Genomic DNA, 22,361 nt, shown 5'->3' with positions numbered 1-22,361 from the left:
TGTGGTGAGCGTTCTTACACTTTGGCTGCCATCACATCATCCAGGTGAGTGCTACACAGGTGGTGGTGGAAGGGAATCCCCATTACCTGTAAAGGTCTTCGAGTGGTGTATCCACAAAAGCACCATACAAGAGTAAGGATACTATTGTTTATATTGTGCTGCATATTATGTATAGTATTTGCATCCTGTCCAGGGTGTATCCTGCTATCCCATCATCCAGGTGGGGCTACACACTCGTGGATTGGTGTCCCCACTGCCTGTAAAGCACTTTGAGTGTCCAGAAAAGCACTATTTAAGTGTAAGGATATTATTAGTATATTATTGTACGAGGTGTATCCTGCCTTGCTATCGTTGCATGCTGGGATAGACTCTGGCTCCCCTGTGACCCTGTACTGGGTAAAGACGTTCGAAAATGGATGGATGGATTATTTGCAGTGTGTTCTAACCTATCTTAGCTTTTGACATTTTTATTTTTAATTGATGTTTGTGAGGAAGATCGGCAACTGAGACATGTTAATTCAATAGTGCAAATATTTGTGCTCTGAAACCTACAGTACAAGTTTCTATGATGCAGTTTCGGACAGAACCACTCAGGACACTAAGGAAAAAAGTAAAAGTAAAATATAAGAATAAAATATAGTTGCAGCTATATTTATTTCACTAAAATAGCATGTTAATCTTTTAATGTGATGCTCTAGTTTGACTGATTCTTGCCGTTTCCAGCATAAAGCACCTACTCTAACACCAGAGCCATTTCCTTTGTGTGAAGGAAAGTGCTGCTGCCTCAGCCAGCTATTGAAGCCCCATATTCTGTAGGTGAAGTATGGATTTTCTGAAAATGTAATCCATTAAATCACTGAACTGTAAAGCTATTGTAGAGTGTAAAAAAGCTCATAACTTGCTGATGTTCTACCAGCAGGACACTGTTTGCTGTGTGATAGGAAACTCACGGTCAGAAAATGGGAGGAGATCCAGATAATCATCCAAGAAGGTATTTGAAGGATCTAATACCTGACCTTCTCATTAGATCCTTTGCAGATGTGATGCTTAGCCTTGTCACAGAATGACTTGTTAATGAAGTGATTGTGCGAATGACCTCCAGTACAACAGAGAGGAAGTTCAGGGGTGGGAGCAAAAACCACATTAAGTATTGAATGTCTGGCCTATTAAATACAGGGTCATTTCCCACTAAGGATTTGAATTCAATGTGTCCATTCAAGGACTGTTTGCAATGGTGGTGCCGTGGTTAGTATTGCTGCCCCACAGCACTGGGCGTGTAGGTTCAATTCCACACCAGGGATGCTATCTGTGAGTTTGTATGTTCTCCCCATGTTCACGTGCGTTTCCTCTGGATATTCTGGCTTCCTCCCACAGTCCAAAAGTATACTGATAAGTTAACTGTCTTCTGGGAGAATGGGCCCTAGGTGTGAGTATAAGTGTCTACCAAGCGATGGACTGGTGTCCCTGCCTTATGCCTGTTGCTGGCCAGGATGGGCTACAGTTCGCTGCAACACTGAATTTTAAGAAGTGATTAGACAATGCAGAGATGGATGGACTTTTTGCCATTGGCTACTGATATTTAGAATACCTCAAGCTGTATTATAATAAAAGACAGGAGGAGTTGCAAGCGAAGCAGTTGCTTGTAGCTAATTGATTCAAAGATTTCATTTAGCTGTTCTTGAGTTCGAGTGTCCATTTGCTGTGCTAGTTGTTTTGTTTTCACTGTTCATTATACGTGTAATATTTTATGACACAGTAATGTCTTTAATCAAAACTGCTTAATCGTTTAACACATTTACTGCTGTATCTAATCAAGTAGAGTTTTGGCAGGACTGAAGTGTAAATCAATTGCAATTGCAATCAATTTACCGCCTTTAAAGAGTTTTAAAGCAGCTTTATTTTAAATGCCAGTACTGCAAAATCATACCGTCAGCCAACCAATCTATTGAAGCAGTATCCCCTGACCTTCTAAAGGAACACCTCATTCTCTCATTGATCAGGCTTTGGAAAGGCTACTGAAAACTACCAAGTGTACCTGGGATTAACCTTTCAACAGTAAAGAAAATAGCTTTCCAAACATCATCCATTGTCAGATAGTCACTTTTTCATATTTTAAGGATCTCAGCAATCCAGAGCCTATTCCAGAAGCACGGGGCAAAAGACAGGGCAACACCCTAGGTGGGACACTAGTCCATCATTGAGCAGACGACAAGTGCAGTTTGGAGACTACAGTTAACCTAAACTGACTCCCTTTGGAAGGTGGAAAGAAGCCAATGATAGGCCACATTGTTGGGGGGAGAAAATGCAAACTTTGCCAGAAGATACTTCAGTTCAGAATCAATCCCAGGATCCAAGAGTGTGGAGGTAGCAGCACTAACAACCAAAGCCTGTCATACCGTCCCCAGTATGAACAATGTCCCCCAAAAGAAAGAATGAATAAGTGAATATACACCAAAGCTAAGTGAGTGCATATGATATGCAGTACATATAAAAAAAGACTAATGATTTTTAGGTATTATATTTATAACATCCCATGTGTGATTGGCTTGCACTTGCCCTGCGATGGACTGGTGCCCCGTCCAGGCTGTACCCTGCCTTGTGCTCGTTGCTTGCCGGGTAGGCTCCGGCTTCCTGCAACACCGTATGCTATAAAGTTTGTCAAATGACATGACATGACATATTTATAACACTAAGCTTTTGTTTCAGTGTCTCATATTAAAATGATTTTTTTTTTGAATATCTTGTGCCTGTTACGGATGACGGAAAGGGCATTGCCGTGGAATGGCCAGGAGAGCAGTAGAGACCCTATGCACAGCGGTAAAGGGGGCGACACGGAGGTTAGCCCAGGCGCTGGGGGTCAGACGATGTCGGTATAGAAACCTATGCACTCAGGCCATGGACGTGGGGTGACCTGGTGGTAGGCGGGTCTCAGGACATCCGTACCCTCAATGTTGAGCCAGGAGCAGAGCAGACACAGGAAGTAAATAGGCTACACAACAAGACACACCAGAAAGACATGAATAATCACAGGAAACTAGGAACAGGACAGAAGAAGAGCGCTCTCTAGGTTTACAGGGCCTGACAGTGCCTACATCAATCTACCCAAAATACTGAATTCAATATAAAAAAACTGAGGAATGGTCCCAAAAATGTTTTTAGTTTTTACTGTTATTTTTGCACTTATCAAGGGGTTAGTGCAAGTTACCTGAAGTTAACTTACTCTCCCCAGCTCTTACTTTTAACAAAGAAATAGTGGCAAATACTGTGTGCTAATCTACCTTTTTAGTTAGTGAAACAAAAACTAACCCTGTTTCCTGTTTTCAAAATGACTTGTTCTGACTGCATCATTGATTTCTATGATTAAAGTGCTAAATTTAGAAAGGCCATTTGTTTACTGAGACATTCAATCTCCTTATTTTTTTAAACCCCACCTTATTTTCACCAATTGTAGTCTACTTACTTGAAGTTATTGTGAAATAAAGGTTGAGATTTCCACGTGACTTCATTGAAAAGGTCCTCATGAGACAAAGGATGTTAATTGTATGTGCATATTTAGTCTCTAAAATTACACTGTTAATCCATTGTAAAACTTTGCTTTTTACAGTAAATACTGACATAACTGATGGCTTGACAGTTTAACTGGAGTTCTAAATTGAAAGTAAATGCCTTGAAGGAAAAAGAAGATAAAGAAAACACTAGAATTTGAAATTCAGAATCACATTTTTGTATTATGTTAAAACTCATGGGGTCAGAATGGACCATAAAGAAGAGATTGATACAGTTTATATTTCAAGTAATCTGACAGTAACCTGTTTTATTCACTGTACAGTATATTTCCCATTTCATATAGAGAAGGTTTTCTTTATCTTAGCTAGTGGAATATGAACATGAAACTGAAAAAAAGGCCAAAATAATATCTAATTCATTAAAACCTTAAAGATGTTATTGATTATTTTTTTGTACTGTGATAGATAGGATTATATGATAAAAGCCTTAATTTATCACTTCATTTAAATCTTATTCCTCTGCTTTGGTCTAGTACATAATGAAATTGATTTGTCCTCGGTCTCCTGGCAAGCCTGCAGCGGTCATTGAGACACGGTTTCTCTTTTAAACCACAAGGTGGTAGTGTTATAGTTTCATTGAATGTAAAGGTTTGATAAGAACTTTAAAAACACCGATGTAGTACTATGCCTCTTTATTTACCTGATACCGATGCCGGTTTTTACACTAAGTGAAAACGCAACAGGTATATTTTTTTTCCTCATAAAGGTGCAGATTAAAAGTACAAATATCTATTTACAAACTCTATAAAGCCAACAGTCATCATACAGTACAAGTGCATTTGTCCTTGATCTTTCAAATCAGCGCCATTCTGTTCAGCCTTTCCTTAATAAACATACATAATTTATCACGTGAAACAGACATATAGTAAATGAATGATAGATACAAATATTCAAAGCTGTTATTGCTCTTCTACTGTAAACACAGAAATCATTTACATCCTATGAAGTATGTTTATGAGAGACACAAAACTCAACAGGTGCTTGTGGTTTAGCAATGTCTGAGCTTTACACAGAGCTAAAACTGAACTCAGCTGAATAGGGACCTGTAACTAGTGCAGACATATTTTATTTAAAAAAAAGGTTTATCATTCCTGAGCTGAATAATCAGGTTTCATCCATTTGTTATGTAGTATTGCAATTCAGTAACAATAATTATACAATTACTGCATTACTGGTGCTGCTGTTCTTCACCAAATTCACTGCTCTATTCATGTGATAGAATGAGAAAGTGACGCTTAACAAACCTGAACAGCTCTAGGTATTTTGGATATCAGGGCTATCTCAGAACATAAGCAGTTGTTTTTTTTGTGTTGGAATCTTAATTTTCAAGGGGCCAAGAACTGTCAAAAGGGTGCTGTAGAAATGTCACTCACTTGAAACTAACCTGTACACTAAAGTCTTGCCATGGCAAATGAGGCCTCTGTTCAGCCATTTTACTTTTACTTGTAACTTCTGATTTATTTTGAAGCAGCTCATTTCCACGCAAAGTGGGCAACGTCTGTGTGAAGGAGGACAATGCGCCTTTTCCTGGGGTTTACTTATTTACACTTAAGAATCTGTGTGGATTTGTCAAATATAATTAGTACTGTAGCAGTGGCTCAGTAAGTCCTTCTACAATGCTGTGTGCTTATGCAGTCTGCACAGCACATAGAAACAGCTACAGTATTTGAGGAGCTGTAGCTGGACAGGGGGTGATAAAAAAGGCTACACTGAGATACAAGCAACTGGTACATTATTATTTTGGCCATCTTCTGTTTCTTCATATTTTTCTTTCTCTTTAATGACATTTATCCCTGTTTCTTCCTTGTCCTTCCTTAACCTTAGGAGAAAAAAAAAAGATTTAGTTACACATACAATATGACATAAGTTGTGCATGTACAATATTTTTATAGAAACAGTTTGTTTAGAATTCCTCAGCAAACATTTTATTACCCAGTCTAAAAGGACATGATCTTACAACTTCTGTTTTAATTGCGTGGTGGTGAAATCCTATCTTAAACTGAAAGAGTCTGTAAATAGCTTGGCTCAACCTCATTACGCTGAGTTAACAATTCCTTGTCCCTCACACTGCCCATTGAGAACAGAGGATGCTGGGTAACAGCAGGTCAGCCAAGCTTCCAGAGAATAAATGAAGCAGGAGAAAGGGCACTTGGCATCTTACTCAGTTCATTAGAGGAGCACATCAGTGGCTGCTATTACATATTCAGGATGCACTGAGAGGCATAAATCTTGTCAGAAAGAAAGATTTGTCATTCATGAATTTCCTCCATGCTCGTTCATTTTTTACTTTTGTCTGTTGTTTGTCATTTTATGCATCCCTTGTATGTCTCTGATGTTTGTTTTTATTCTAAATCATATTTATAATCCCAGCTGCTACTCTGCAAGCCCAAATTTGATACAGACTCTCAAAATATAAGTCCCACAATGCTGGAACAGAAGTTTTGTGATGCAAGAAGCATAAGGTACATCAAAGGCAAGCTTTCTTCACCACTTCTCCCAAAGAAAAGTTAGACTTATCCTTTTTGATCTCAGCTTTGACAAAAATTTATACCAAAGGTGTCAAGAGTGAACTGAGAGGTCACGGTGTTTGTTAGTGGCTTTGTGTCTGCTGGAGGAACTGAAAAAAGAGGGTCAACAGTTTTTCTCAGTAAGGTTTTAGAAAGTGCAACCCTCATTGTGAAGATAACACGTTTTTGGTTGCTTGTAAGTAAAACATTTTACTCATTGATATTACTTATTATTTTTATTAAGGGCACAATTTATTTTAAATGAGCAAAGCTTACTTTTCTCTGTTGAAGACAATGAAATCCCGTTGAACACACTCCAGACGGTGCTGTAGCTGTCCATTCTGCAGTTTGAAAAAAAGAGACGTGATAGTGGAACTTGTATAAAGTTAATATTTCATTTTACATTAATAAAATCTCTACATCCACACCCAGATAATGTCCCGTCCAAATGGTGAAAAGATACAGTACAAATTAATAGCTTCAGAAACCAGGCAGCTGTACTGTATGCCATCACCTAGTAGCACAGAGAGAAAAGACAAGACATCAAACAAAACCTTACAGGCAAATGTAAGGGTTACAGATGAAACTTAATCAATTTCCTGATATAAAAGCTCAAGGTAGAATGCAGATTGAAAAACCAAATTTTTGATTGCTCCCATAACAGCGGGTCATCACAGGGCATTTCTGCATCCCTGTTGTTTTTTCCCTCTGTATCATTTTAAGGAAGCCCAACAAAACTTTGTTTCTTATACTCATGGTGGCACTTCAAATCTCTCCAGATCTATTGCAGACACAAGCTCCAAAATTAGGTCTGCTCCTATCTGGCAGTTTCCATCAATGCCTTTCACACTGTTAATGTGACACATTTACTGCCAGCAGTGCAGATATCTCCAGGGGTATCTCAGTATTGGTAAAAAATCTTAGATACAGACAAAAAAAGATAAATATTGTTGTCTTGAGGGATTGAATGAACAGACTCTGGTTATCTGCTCTGTGTAAGGTACAATCTTGGAACTCTAGAAAAATCAGGCTTTCAGTCCTCAGGCTGATTAGTTACAGTATAGACACACAAGTTACAATATGTATCTGCATAGGGCAGGCTCCTTTTAGTGTTTAAAACAAAAATAAATTTGGTTTTACCATTTTATATTGACTAAAACAATTCTGAGCAGACACCTTAACGTTCATCTCTGCTGATGGTAGATTTCAGATTTTCCAGCAAAAAAGACTGCAGTTGTTGTAAACACAATAAGAATTCATCAGGGCTGATGAACATTATGCATTTTCTATTACTTCTGCTACCTGGTCTTAAAATGTCTTATTGTGCCAACTTCGTGTTTTTTAAATTAAAGTCTAAGCAAATCAATTTCCTGCAAGGCGCCTTCAATTGTTTCTGAGCCTTTGCATAACAAAAGCCTTTGTTTCATTTTTCAGCAAATGGAAATGACAGGTTTGTTGCCTTGCATTCCTGAGAGGACTTTAAAAGAGTGTACTTTAATACAAGTCCCAGATTACCTCTAATACCTAAATAAATCACTCGTGTTAATCTGTATATTCTGTATGGTTTTATTTAATTTACAAAATTGTCATCTGGCACAAGTATTCTTACTGTACATGTGGCATATACTGTAGTTGATCACTACATCCTCAGTACAGCACAGTGATAAGCAGCCACTTGTGTTTTAAAGTAGAGCTCAATGTATTTAAAGTTTTTTTTTATCAGAAATGCTAATTATGAAAAGAAAAAAGTTAAAGTTTGTTGCTTAGACCATTCAAGCAGATGGAGCAAATAGAAAAAGGAAACAAATTGCACAATACATTGTTAATTCTCAAAGATATTAGTTTGCAGTTGTTCTCATAAATGTGATTCTTTGAGTCCTTAACCATATCAGTAAATTGAGAGAAGACTGACACAATGTTCTCCATAAGTTCATACTGTTGAATGCAAGATTAGTAATGAACATCATGAAGAAATACAGGATCTTATTGTTTTTTATCCATTTAACCTTTTAATTACTTAATCAGATCAATCATTGCCTTAACTGGTTTAATTTGCCAAGATTTCTACTTAGTCACTAAACACTTTCCTTTTTACAGCTATAGCTCTGTGGCTTTTCAGATCTAGCTGCATCAAGCCACAGCATTAGACAATAATTAGATTATAGAATCTCAATGAATTGTGTAAATTACTTTTTAGTTGCAGAGGTTTGAAATTCACAGCAAGTGTTATGAAATGCTTTTCTGTTCACATTACCATTCAGTGTGTGCCATTCTTCAATATTTTACTAAGTTGCTATTAGCAAATTGTACCAATTCACAAAAACATTGATTGATAGTGCTCAGTATGGTGTGCACAGTTTTATTTACTGATACTCATTAAAGCACTGTACTTATTTAAGTTAAATAAAATAATAAACTGAATGTGGTATTGACAACTGCATACACATATTTTAAAGGCACTATTTTATGATACAGGAAAGGTGCTTGTATGCAAAATATAACCACTAGGGGACACTATAGTGTACACCATGAAAAGCCTTGTAATTCCTTGTTATCATGGTCCTAATGGCTAAGAGAGTCATACCAAGTTATGCACATTGTTTAGTTACAATACTTAAAACTAGCAGACATTTAAAATCAGTTAATTTTAGTTTTGCATAGATTCTGTCAAACAATGTTCCAGATGTGAAAAAATTGAATATACAATTTTGATCATTTTGGGAACAGCCTGTAGTATAATTATTCCACTACTCCCTAAAGTGATTTTTAAAGTAATCTACAAAACAGAGAACACCAAAACAGAGAACACCAAATCAATCAACAATATAAATCCATGCTACCTATACTATTTAAGTTATGTGGAAGATCATGTACAGTACTACAAAACTCAGAACTGCATTCTGAGTTAGGTATATGATACCTGTAGCTTCAAGACCATACAAACTTCACCCTTTTCTGCACTTCTGTAAGAGCATCATCAATTGCATGTGTAATAAGTCTATACACAAAGGACTGGGGCTACTGAAACAGCATGAAGGTTGGAAAGACACAGCACAGCAGTAAAGTGTCTCCTTATCAATACATGTCAGTTGAAAAGACACAAGCAAGCATGAGGCATTTGACAAATGACCAAAACTGAAAACTACTTTAATTAAACCACTGATGCCAGCTTCTCTGACCCTCTCCATTAATACAAGAATTAATAAAATAATGTGTTTAATGCTGATCATCTTCTCTTAGTATGATATTAAATTAGCCTTTGCTGCTTTGCTGGCACAAAAAAAATCTACCAGACAAGAGTAATTTATGATTATTGGATGAAAAAGAGTAGAATGATTCGACACTTTCTCTAAGTCCTGAATGTACAGTAGATATATAATATGATCTTCTTTCATTCTGAACTACATTTAGGTCTAATGGGAAATCAGCAAAGACAACAGCATATGTTTGAAGTCCTTTATGCTTTTACGTATCTCTGACTTCAGTTTAATACAAATAGGTTTTCACAGCCACTGTAATATCCGTGATTTAGTCTAACCTGAGGGGAGTTATCCTTATTGTTTTCTTTCAGTTTTCTAGCCAGTCTTTTCTTTTTCTTGTGGAGAGGTTTGGACTCCAGAATCATTTCCTCCAGTTCAAATGTCGGGTCACAGTTCAGTCTCCGTTTCTGTGGTAGAAAAAAAGAACAAGTTTTAAAACACACAGAACTGCTAGAATTGCACAGCTGTAATGAACTGTAATTATTGTCCATAGCAGTAAATCAGTGGTAATTATAATTTAATAATAAATAATTATGAAAGCCCACCTTGATACATACTTTGTGAATAGTGACTGATCTCAATAGTGTTTATCAAAGAAATCCTAGAGATTCTTGAATTTCCAGGTAATTTAGCTGGAGACATGGGTTAAAAAATAAAAATAATAATAAGTTAAACTTGCATTGGGAATGAACCCTGGAGGTAGCTGTTTCTGCAGAACTGCATCCCAATTCACATCCAACAAGTAAGGGACATCCTGCAGCTGGGACAAACATGAAATTCGATCCTCTGGCTCGATGCAAAGCAACTGAAGAAGACAATATGGCAAATGGTCAGACCTTAGAAACTGCAAATGTACTGTAAAATGCAAGTGGCTACAACACTCCATTTAATAAAAAGTAGAATGTCTTACTTAAGAAAACTAACAGCTAAGTTCATGGCAATGCTACTCTTGGGGGGGCAAAGAACAAACTATTTTCTGTCATGCCCTCTGCAGCCAGAGGGCGCTCCTTCTCTGTCCTGTCCCTAGTTTCCGGTCTGCTGTCCTTCCTGTCCCTCTCTTTCCCTTGGGCTATATATTTCTGGGTCTTGCACTCTGTCCTGGCTCAGCATTGACGTTCGGATGTCCTGAGACCCGCCTAGCACCAGGGCGCCCCACGTCCGCTCCCTGAGGGCATAGGTTTCTATACGGCATTCCTGAACTCTTTGCACTAATGAGCCTGGGCCTTTTTCCCGTCTCGCCGCTACGCATATGGGTCTTTTTCCGCTCTCCTGCTCCCCACGGTTAGTCCCTTTGGATGTCCGTGAGATTTTCTCTATTGAATGACATCTTCACATCACTGATGATATAGAATACCTACATCATGTACTTCATTTCACTTGTTTGATGAAGTGATGACGACAGGCTACTTTCTATTTTCTGCTTTACAGCTGCTGACAATACCTTACACCTAACTGTAATTCTAATTCGGTTGCCTTACCTTTCTCAAGAGGGATTTGATCTCTGCCGACCACGATGAGGGGTAGTTGATATTGCTGGTGTAAAAAGCCTGTAGAATCTCATTTGTAGGTGTACTGGATCGCATTACATAGGGTCTCTAGTAAAGAAATTTAGATATATAGGCTGCAGTAAGAAATCTCCAGCTCAAGAAAGAAAAACAAGTCATGAAAATAATTTTTGATATGATGCTTTGCAAGCATCAAACAGACTTTTCTGACAAGGTAGGAACATTTGTTATAGTAGGCTCTGTTGCTTGAATAATTCTGTCATATCTCACTATCTGTGTGGCCCACAGAGTCCTGACATTGAGTGACATACTGTACAATGCTGTATCTGTTGATGTTGTGACACTCCTCCAATTCACAGACAGGTACAGTAAAAGGGATGAGGCAACAGTAGATCTGATGTTCCCAATGAATGCTCTCAGCCTTTATGCTGATTTATTTTACCATGTTTTATCATTTGGAGTTATTCAAGATATTTTTTGCATGGCAGATACAGTATTTCACCAAGAGAAAATAATACCCAAAAGTGCACAGGTGTCTGTACCTGTCCTCTTAAGAGCTCATAGGCAGTGATTCCTAAGGACCACCAATCTACGTTGAAGGAATAACTTGGGTGAGTCCCTTCAAAAGGCTGGAACAGCTCAGGAGCTGAAAAAAGAGCACAGAGATGAGTGTTAAGTAATCTTAGTGATTATCTTTGCAGGCATTTTTATTGTGTTCTGTGGCAAGGACTATTGTTACTGATGTTTTTATTATGGTAAAAGCAGAGTAGTGGAGCAGAGCATAGTGACATCATAAACAGTAAAGAAGACACATTTAAGAGTCATGAAGAAGTAGTCTATCTAGTTGGTAGAGCATAGTGAAATGTAGGATTATGCAGAGAACAAGGAAGTATAATGGAATATGGTATACATTGTTTTAAACTATGCTGCTTGTCAAATTATGAGGAGGCTGCAAAAATATATACAGTACATGTACTATATTGTCTCTAGCTCACAGATATACTATATGTACACACATATACAGTATCTATGAATGGTTTTGGAATAATATCTGATATACTGCTTTTATGAGGCTTTAATAGTGGTTAAAACAAAACTACCACACTAAAGAAACAAAATATTAATTTAAAATTGAAAAATATGCAATAAATAAAATAATATAAAATGAAGTGTAAAATTAAAATCTCATCTAAGAGTAAGTGATAATCAATTGTTGTGAAATGAAGTAATTACCAAGACATTATTCTTCTGGTCACTTATCTCATTAACCATAAGTACAGAAAAGATTTCTTATTTAATTAATTTATTTAGATTTTGTTCTAATACCCTATTGAAGCCTCAGTTCAGTGAACCGATGCTAACAAAAACTTAACCTCAGCCTCTTGTATCATTAATGATTTTGTTCTGTCAGTCCCAGTAAAAACATGTATCAGTCATTTTATTTACTTTTATCCCACCAGACACATCTCCTTCAGGGGGGATCTACACAATATTTAGACCCAACAATAATCCGATTAAATTGTATTTGATTACTAGGAACTGCAAGGAGACTGACCAAATGCATTATCTGGAGAATAATAAGCTACAGTAGAAGCTTCGTTCAATAAAATTACAGAAAATGAATTAAATTTGAAGAAATCAGTATCTGAAGGAGAACTGAGAAAAGTATCATTTACTCACATACCAGGGAGGCAGAATACCAGAGTCTTTAGGTTTAACACTAGAGATTTTAGAATTTCTGAATCTGTTTTCTATGCAGAAAAAAAAAACCAAAGACATTAGGGAAAATAAAACATTTACCTCACCTTTATATGACATACTGTATCTTAATAAAATTCAAGTTCAGTATTTTAGCTTTCTGTTTATTACACTCATTAATAAAATGAATACATAGATTTGTTTTCCTCTCCTCATTATAAGGAACAAATGGTTTTGCTAATCTAGTTTATTTAGGTGATGATGATATTTTGTTTCATTTCACATATATAAGAGTGATTTAGTTCAGGTGGGTAGCTGCGTCAGCATGCGTAGGCTGCAAAGGACACCTGAAGAAGACACCTGAAGAAGGCTCCACGGCCCAAACGTTGTGTTCTCTTTCTTCTTTTTTTCAGCAGGGAATAAACCTATTACTTGTTCCTAAGAGTGATTTAGAAATGCAGTACCCCATAAAGGAAAAGCTGTTTCATGTAGCATATGAGACAGTATTTACCCATATAGGGCTTTGTCCCAGCAATAGAAGAAGCCCGCATATCATCCTTCACAATTGCAGCAATATTGAAATCAGTCAGGTGTGCATGGCCTGGAAGATACAACAGGGGAAAAAATCAGGGTATTTATCCTTGTGAGGATGGTATTTTACATGACACCTGTCATGTACAATCACAAAATAAACTCAGAACGATGTGTGACTACCTGCCATACACAGAAATATCTGGGAATTCCACTTTCATCATTGACTTTAAAATATGAATATCAAGTATAGGTGAAGTTCCAATGCATTTCTTAATCTGATGATAAATGATTTCAAAGAACACACTAGAATTTCTGGATAAATATCATAAACGAGTCAATACACTTTAGACAGAGAGACTGGCTGTCCTCAGAGGTACAAGCCAGAATTACATGAGAGAGCCCTCTGATGTAGGTATCACATACAGTATGTATTGTCACTGCAAAGAGCAAAACTGGAGTGTGTAAATGTCAATGATGTGTCTGAACACCTGCATAGCCCGCGTCTGGTGAAACTGAAGCTGCTTCTCACCAGTGTCACCTTGCTTTGCCATTGTTGTAAGTTGTTGAAATAAGAAAAACCAGGCAGGGATTATTACTGACACAGATACGTACTGTATGGCTGGTCCTCCCTACAGTAATATTTTGTTGCGGAGCCAAAACTCGTTAAACTGAGTGTCCCTGATCAATTCGCAATGATAGCCACATTCTGAATATAAAACAGCACGGCAAATAATGAAAAGCATTCATGCACACAGAAGCACTGTAGTGAGAGATACAAAAGATAAAGTTTTGTGGGAGAGCTGGAGAAGATTATGAAAAAAAAAACTTTCTCTGGAAATGTGCATGTGATTGTATTCATCCCTGGTTTAACACAAGGGGGTTATGGCAAGTGAAAAGCATTTGTTCTTTTTCCATTAAATGCTCTTTTCATTTTTTCCTACTTCACTTTCTTACCTTAGAACTGAGCACATTTAAAATTGACTATGCTGTGTTTTCTGCTAGTTGCAAGTAATCAAATATAGTATATGGAAAAAGTAAATAACAGAATGTATATTCAGCATTCATTTAAAACAAATCAGAGAAAAATGTTTCAATTCAAATCGCTTTGTGTGGATTAATAAGTATAGTTGTAAAAGCATAAGGTGTAACTTTCATCCTTGGCAGGCATGAGTTACACAGATAGTAACTTTTATTTCTTTATGTGTTGAAATCATCATTTATCTCCTGTGAACTGTATGCACCGTTGAGCATCAAAGTACACACATATTTTTTCAACCTGCCAAGTCCTTAACTTCACTGAAGCGTTTGACATAAAAATTATCTACCCTCAGAAATGTTATCATATAGGGCATCTATAAAATCCATTTATTATCCTCTTCTCCTGAAGCAAATTGCTTACTACAGCAGTTCCTTCAAAGAATTGTATATCTCTAGTTTAAAAATGACCAAGTAATTTTAAGTTTTGGTTTGCTTAAATTGTTTTTGTCATTCAACTGCTTATGTTATGCCAAGAGTAATTACTTTAAATGTATGATATATTTAGGTATTGGCTGTTAACCTATCTGTGAAATGAGGGCCAATTGATTTTATACATCTACTGTATATAGAATTTGAAGAGCATTCTGCTGGTCGAGATTGAAAATAAAAATTTAGAGAAGTTTGAGATCAGAATGGAGGAAGGGAGGGAGGCATGTTTAAAGAAGAAGAAACTGTATAGTCCTGTAGCTAAATATTTCCTTTTGAGGAACACACCTTGGCTCGCCAAAAAGCCTTTTTTTCCTCTGGGTTCCTAGTTTTGCTGTCACATAGAGTATATAGTCTAAATTGATCTTTTGTCTATTAGTGAATGCAGAAAGAAACACTTTATGGGAACCACCATTTGAAATTTAAATCAATGATTCAAGACATTAACATCCAAAGTGTAATTTGCTGCTGGCAAAGGATTATCCCAGTTTGCATTATGCAGCGACGGATATTCTTTGTTTCCCTGACAACAACTACAGGACGCTGACAGAACATTATTGTTTCCCTTACTCAGCTGACAGCCTGCACTCTGTCGTCATAATTGGTACAAAAGCCTCCTAGATGTACATCTTCATGAGAGCACTAATGCATTAGCAACGCAGTTTTGAAACTTTTATTCTGCTATGTTAAGATCTGCAGCTACAAACATGTAATATCAGTAGCTATGAAACTGAGTTTTCGTTTTTAGGAGACACAATAAACAATTGAAAGGCTGCCCTTTTCTCAACATGTCGGTTTTTTCTAGCAAGATAAAAAAAATCCAGGAATGACATAACATAATACACATGCTTTTAAGCACTTACCATGTTCACAAAGCAGAACGTTGTCTGGCTTAATGTCCCTGTAGGGAAAGAATCACCATTAACTCAGTCTGATACCTACAGTATACTGTAGATAAAGACTACCATCATTCAAAAGGCATAGTGCCAACAGTCCAAATGGATATCTCTTGTTCTAAAAATTGTAAGACAATGATTAGAAGCAAAAAAGGTACATTAACTCTTAACCCTTAACATTAAAGAAAAATCACCTTTGCCCTCAATGCTCCAGAACAAAACTGTTTAGCTTAAAAACAAAGCCAGTCTGTACAGTTAATTATACCGACAGTCAAATCCTTTAACCTAAATTAGACTATGAGGAAATGATGAATCTTTAATAATAACTGATGATCCCCCCTGTGATAAATCAATTCTATCTTTAAAGAAAATCATTACTGTATATAAAAAACTTATAAAGCAACTGTGCATTTGTAGTTGTTTATACACTTTGAAGCTTTGAAAATACACATATTTCACCCCAAACTGCCTAGGTGTTTTATAGAGGCAGACAGTGACTATAAGTAAGTCGTAACTAGTTTCTGGAACATAAAGAGGTTTTTGCTCAGAAAATGCTCAGCACAAGATGCCCTGTTTTTTTCTGATTTGTTATTACTTCCTGGCATGAGAGCACCCATAATTAGCAAGCCATGGTTTAAACAAACGTGTTTGCACTTAATGGGGCCTGACAGTTCAGAAAAGAAATTGATCTAAGTTCAGAGTGCTGTTAGAAAAGACTCAAAATATTTTCTCAGACCAAGAAGACATCTGTTGACTTTCAAGGCAGTGAATCAAATGAATTAATATAGTAAAAGGAGTTTGTTAAGGTGCATTATTTGGTCAACAGACTAACGGAATGCTATCAAACAGTGAGCTAGCCATACTAGTAAGTTCTTTCTATTCATTCATTTTATATATCACCCTTCCCGATTGATACCTTTACACACAAAAAAAAAGTCTTCAGTGGTCGGTGTAAAATGACGTGGTCTAAAAAGGAAAGTGAAATTTCAGTATGAATGTAATATTGGCTATACCTAAAGAATCTTCATAATTAAATACATATGTATTTGAGCATCAAAAGAAACGTATCCCTTATAACTGCAAGAGATTTACAAAGGTATTACAACATATTAGAAATATATAGTTCATCTGAAACCTTGTGTTCTTTCTTCTTTATTTTTACATTTCAATGTGAAATTCACTCTAGTTTGCCCCTTTGGTTGGATGCTGAATCAAGTCCCCACTGTAACACATTTCCCGCTGATGCAACGGTTACAGTCATTCAGGGTTATCATGGTCTGTCATGAGTGAACATTCAGAAGTACGCCAAAACATTTTAGCAATATTCCAAATCCATATACTTTATTTTTCTTAACCACACATATACTGTATAAATAAGTGATATTTTCCTTTGAAGCTGTGTATATTTACATGAACTAAGCATGACCTTTATTTGTTAATATCAACTGGAGTGCCAATGAATATACAGTGATTCATAGCGTTGTCTCACTGAGTTTTATTAGTGGAAATGCACCTTAATACATCCAACCCTAAACAGAATACAACAGAGAAACCAGAGATTATTGTGCACTGCAGTAACATTAGATTAGATTAGAATAGATTTCAAGGTGATTGTATGTGTATTACTTCTGACTGTAAAGGCCTAAACTGAAGACAGTACAATTTACATATCAAAGATCAGAGAATGAAATGGTCCCGATCCCTCACTGAGCTTAGAGCAGTTTGCTTCAGAGAGACAGAGGCAGGAGGGAGGTGAAAAAGGCCACAGTTGTTACATTTAATTAGTTGGCATTTCCTTCAAATGAAGTATAAGGGAAACTATGTTCTTTTGAAAGGGCATGATCACATTTAAACACTATAGGAGCAACAGGGCAAGTAGATGTACACTAGCTAGGTTTCTTCACATGGCAATATGGCAATATGGTCCTTTCAGAACCCAAGCTTGCGGTCAGATAGCCAACATGTTCTATAAACTGCATAAGTAATAATAACTGCTCAAGCATTCCTGCCACACCCCATTATTAACAATGATATTCTGATTTCTATTCAGAACACTTCACTTTTATTAATGTGCTTAATAGGTGGTGAGGTTTTCATTTGAAAGTGATGACCCTGGTCTTAGGCTAAACCTTAAAAGCTGGATGACACCAGTTTAATCGTACCAAATAAATTCTTCCTACTGGCCATGGAAATTATATAATAAGCTAAGCATCCAATATTATGTATCCTAAATTCACCAAAGGAGCAGAGTGGATTATCTGTTAGAAAAAAGGAGTGTACAGTATATATATTCTTGACTTGATTCGGCAACGGAAATTCTGTTAATACCTTTATTATCATTATCTTCACAAAAAACATACGGTAGGCTGACTATCATCTTTTAATTCAGCAACAGATGAATACTCCCTTCCATAATATAATCCATCCATTTTCTAACTGCTTCATCTAATTTAGGGTCATGTTGTCAGGAAGAAATGGGCAAAAGGCAGGATTCATTCTAAACGGAATGCCAGTCCATCACAGGTGAAACATGCACACACTCACAACAGGGCCAATTTTCCCAGAAACCAATTAACCTACAGCACCAGTATATCTTTGGACTGAGGAAAGAAACTAGAACAAACCCAAGCAAGCACTGTGAAAACACGCAAACTCCACTCAGACAGCACTCCAGGAACAATACCCAGGGATCAAATTCTGCGAGACAGAAATGCTAAGCACTGTGCCACCGTGTCACCCCCATGATATGATATGATATGATATGATATGATATGATCCATGCATTCATTTATCGTCTTATTCCGTTTCTCGTTTGAACCAGAGGTCCTTAAGTGAAACAGCTTATTATACTGTGTGCGTCACTGTCTTCATTGCTGGTCCTTTAATTTCACCTTATAGGTTCTGTGATTTTCCTCAGGCGAACCATAATTAGCTTCCCCGTGCTTCTGAGAAATAACCAATAGTAAATATTCACCTTTTGGTCTTTCAATTTATGTGGCTTTCAGCAATGATTTATACATCTTGAGGTTTTAAAACTTGACAGCTGTGCCTTACATGGGCCCCATTTGGCACTTGCACTGCACCTCTAGTTAATTACCAGATGCAACTATTTTTCTCCCTCAATTAGAAATTTCTGCATCAGTTCCAAACAGATAATATTGTGCCTGATTTATAGAGTGCAGTAAGATAAGTGATAACAGATTAAGTATTATCACCAATATAGTTTTACAAAAGTTGACTACATGTATAAAAGGACTTCAAAATACACAGATTAGTTTAACTACACAAGATTTTCAGTACATAACTTTGAATTAACCAATTTTGCAGTTCAGCTGGTATAGATGTTGTTTCTATACAAGAGTTAATAGCATTTTAAAGTAATGGCATGCAATACGAATTTCAGGGTTGCAGCATGTATAACATGTAATGTGTCACAATTATTGTATCGGTTGAATATAGGATTTAGTTTATCTTCCCACATTCTCTCATTCCTAAAGGACCAATTCTTTCTGGCATTCTACATTAACACATGGCAGACAATCAGTGACATCCAGCCATATCAGAGAGGCCAGTGTTTTTTGTTCTAAGAAAAGAGACAAGTACTTGGAACATGACATCAAATGTATGTTAAGTCAAGGACTCACTTTACAAAGATCTTATGTTGTGCCCTTTAGAAACTATAAATACAAGACACTTGCTTCATAGGTCTTAAATATTTTTTGTCAGTTCAAATTTGTGTTGTTCAGAAAATGTGGATACATGAAGATAGACATTTTTATGCAGTGCACGGGGTTTAAATGATTAAAACATCATTTGTTTCAGGATGTTGTGAACAAAATTACTTCTTCATCTCCTAAGAAGGAAATGTACCAATAGATAGAGCTTAATCTACTGGGAGCATAGCTTTCATTAGGCGAGAAAACATTCAGGAGCGGTATATGTTACAAAACAGTAATTTGACTCGACAGGGTCACAGAGCACAATCTCCCAGGGTGTGAGCAGGAGGAGTGGGACTTGGCATTAGTGTGCACCCCCTCCTGGAGGCTGGAGATGACAGAGATACTGTAGGACCACAGCAGTGTTTTCCTTTTCATTCCAGGGCAAATTGTTTCCATAAAACTGCTGTTATCCATTCTTGAGCCACCCATAGAACAAATCTCATTATACATCCTGTAAGCTAGAGTATGGTAAAGAGCTGCAACTGATCTGCTCACCTTTTGTCAGGCTCCACTAGTCTAACAACCTATTACCTGGATCTAATGGCCTAATTACATCACTTTTTAAAATGAACCTTGTAACCGAGATGAGCACCCTGTAACCTAATCATCCTGGCACTGCTGGGGGGAAAGACTAGGGGTCAGATGACTGTGATGCCTTTAAGGCAAACAATGCACATTCTGTGTGTCATTAGGTACAGGTTAGATTAACTCAAGTGCTGCTGAGCACCTGTCCTGAAGATAAGACACCTCTGAGAAAATACTTCCTTAAAGCCCATACTTTTCGGTCATGCAATTACACTAAAGAAGTACACAATGGAGCATTACACTTTCACGTAATACAAGAACTTCAGTAGGTGTTTGGGAGGTAAAACAGAATTATCTCTGCCTGTAAAAGATTCATTCAATTCAGTAGTACTGTAGATGCAGAAAGCCCGCTGATTAACAAACCCTTGCAATGGTGGGCTGTAGTAAATGAAACTTTCCAGGTTAATCACAGTAATGAGTAACTCTCTAGGAGAATTATCTGAAGTTTCAGGTTTAAAATAATGTGATCTGGAACTGTCTGGTGGATGCTCATTGACCAAAAAAAAAACTTAAGGCATTGACTACAGAGTTTCTGTTACTAGTAATTATTATCCAGGAGGATCTAGTTAAAAACAAAAAAAATAAAATTGTGATTTAAACACTAAATTGTTTTAGCAGAAAAGGCAATTACAGCCAGCTTCTCCAAAGATGGAAGAAGACCAAACAAGAAAGACTTGTTAAATAAACATAAACACTTCATCGATGTCATTTTATTACATTCATTTTCTCCATGGTGCTCAATGTAATGTTCAGCATGCCATTAATACTTATACTGTATGTTTCAGAGTTTCTTTTCTGCTAGTGCTTATAAAATATGGAAAGGTGCTGTCAGTGCTGTCAATCACCTTGTGCAGAGTCACCAAAATATTAAGAGATACATTTTACAGTACATACAGTAAACAAGGCAAGATCACAGGACCAAGTGCCTTCCTGAGAATGTAAATGTTACTTTCTTTTTACTTTTGTTATCAAAGCTCAAATTTGTTCTTGGCTGTACACTGCTCTACTTGCTCATTTTAAATATATTGTCTTATTTTTTGTATTCAAAACCCAAAACCCAAAACCCAAGTGAGCAATCAGATTTAAAATGTCATCTTTTTTACAGATTCACTCCAGATGTACAGTAATTAGCCTGGTTTGAAGATGTCCTGCTTTGACTTTATTTAGGACTGTGGGATATTCTTTCCTAAAGTTTAAAGCATTTTCATATATGTTGTAATAATTAACTTTGATTATTTGTGATTCTGAACAGCCCTCAATTTCCTTGCATGACCCATGAAAGATATAGTCCTCTCTAAATATGACACATGTAAGTCGTTTTATATTAATATTAATAGTACAGTTAAACTCATAAGAATGTAACAACTCCTTCTAGGTTCTGTATTTTGGCTTAGCGTAGTAGTGTTAAAAGCATTTGAAACTTACAGTAAATGGACACATTCACCACCAAGGGTGAATGACCAAATTAAAGATAAATTTAGAGTTTCTGATGCCAATGAGAAAAATTAAGACAGAATTACCCAAATAGAGGACATTAAGTCAAGGTTTCATCTGACATTTCAAGTATCTAGTATTCAATACATTGAGTTTGAGGACAGTTTCAGAATGGGGAGAGCAGAGTAAGGGAGATGATCTATTCTTCAAAGAAACATTACTATAAAATCCCCTTAAAAAGCAGTGAATTTTCTTATAAACACAAATAATTATTTTTTGTGTAAGAAAGATACACAGAATAAGGGAAGCTATTCAAAAGGGAATAAACAGTTATGGTTGTATCAAACTTTCTTTAGAGACTTCTTTTCAAATTTCAATCAGGCTTTCAGTACATTGCAAATACTGTACATTACTCATGAATACCTCATAGTCCTATTTCTCTAGAGTCCTACAGTGTAAAAATATTATTTCTTTCACCTTGTTTTGTACCTTGAGTTTCTCTGTTAATCACATGCCTAATTGCAGAGAATCTGTTACATATGTTGTGTTTCACCCCTTGGGACTCATTTTACACCACTGAAGTTTTATTGTTGTTTTTTTTTTACATGAGAACCATCAGGGTTCTTTATTTTTACCTTGTAATTCAGGCCATTACAAGCATAACCTGAAAGAAATTTAAAGAAGGCAGGAGTATACTCCTATGAAACATAAAGATAGTATACTCCTATAAAGATAAAGTATACTCCTACCTTTTGGGCTCTCTTCTCCCTATCTCAATAGTGTATTGTTCAACCCTCCCTTTGCACAAAGTTTGAAAAATTACCCTATTAGTCTATAAGCACTTACTTGGCCTCTGTGGCTCTGAAGACATCTTATTTAGAATTTCTATTAGCCTAAATAAATTATGTGCTTTCACCACATTATCTTAATCTATATAAGAGGAAGCAGGAAAGAGCACAAAATGCTATTATTTATCAATCAGAAACTGTAGAGCCCTATAAAATGTCACTCCCTACATCCCTACATCAAAAGAAAAACATGATGGGTTGTATTTTACAGCTAGCAAAGCATTAGAGATATCTTAGCCATATCCTGTAAAATCATAAGGTGTTCATAATGGAATTCACTGAAGCAGACATAAGTTCAGGGAAGTGAATACTCCAGGGTATTTATTTCTTCTCATCTGTGCCACA

At 36.5% G+C, this 22,361-nt stretch overlaps 1 protein-coding gene across 2 annotated transcripts in view; it reads right to left on the bottom strand.

The window, feature by feature from the left end:
- Positions 1 to 4,183: 4,183 nt before the first annotated feature.
- Positions 4,184 to 22,361, bottom strand: part of stk32a (serine/threonine kinase 32A) — a 31,658-nt gene continuing 13,480 nt past the window's right edge. For both annotated transcript variants that reach the window (XM_088604067.1, XM_088604068.1), the window contains exons 6-13: positions 15,398 to 15,435; positions 13,048 to 13,137; positions 11,381 to 11,484; positions 10,812 to 10,928; positions 10,013 to 10,138; positions 9,612 to 9,740; positions 6,350 to 6,414; positions 4,184 to 5,385 (exon numbers count right to left, since the gene is read on the bottom strand). In XM_088604067.1, coding sequence (XP_088460193.1) covers positions 5,271 to 5,385; positions 6,350 to 6,414; positions 9,612 to 9,740; positions 10,013 to 10,138; positions 10,812 to 10,928; positions 11,381 to 11,484; positions 13,048 to 13,137; positions 15,398 to 15,435 — 784 coding nt within the window. In that variant the 3' untranslated portion in view covers positions 4,184 to 5,270. The remainder of the gene's footprint in view (positions 5,386 to 6,349; positions 6,415 to 9,611; positions 9,741 to 10,012; positions 10,139 to 10,811; positions 10,929 to 11,380; positions 11,485 to 13,047; positions 13,138 to 15,397; positions 15,436 to 22,361) is intronic.

The sequence above is a fragment of the Lepisosteus platostomus genome, chromosome 13 (genome assembly GCF_059453375.1).
Source record: "Lepisosteus platostomus isolate fLepPlt1 chromosome 13, fLepPlt1.hap1, whole genome shotgun sequence".
In the NCBI taxonomy this organism is placed as follows: Eukaryota; Metazoa; Chordata; class Actinopteri; order Semionotiformes; family Lepisosteidae; genus Lepisosteus; species Lepisosteus platostomus.
The sequence above is the reverse complement of the archived record's forward strand: the minus strand, read 5'-3'. Positions and strand labels throughout refer to the sequence as shown.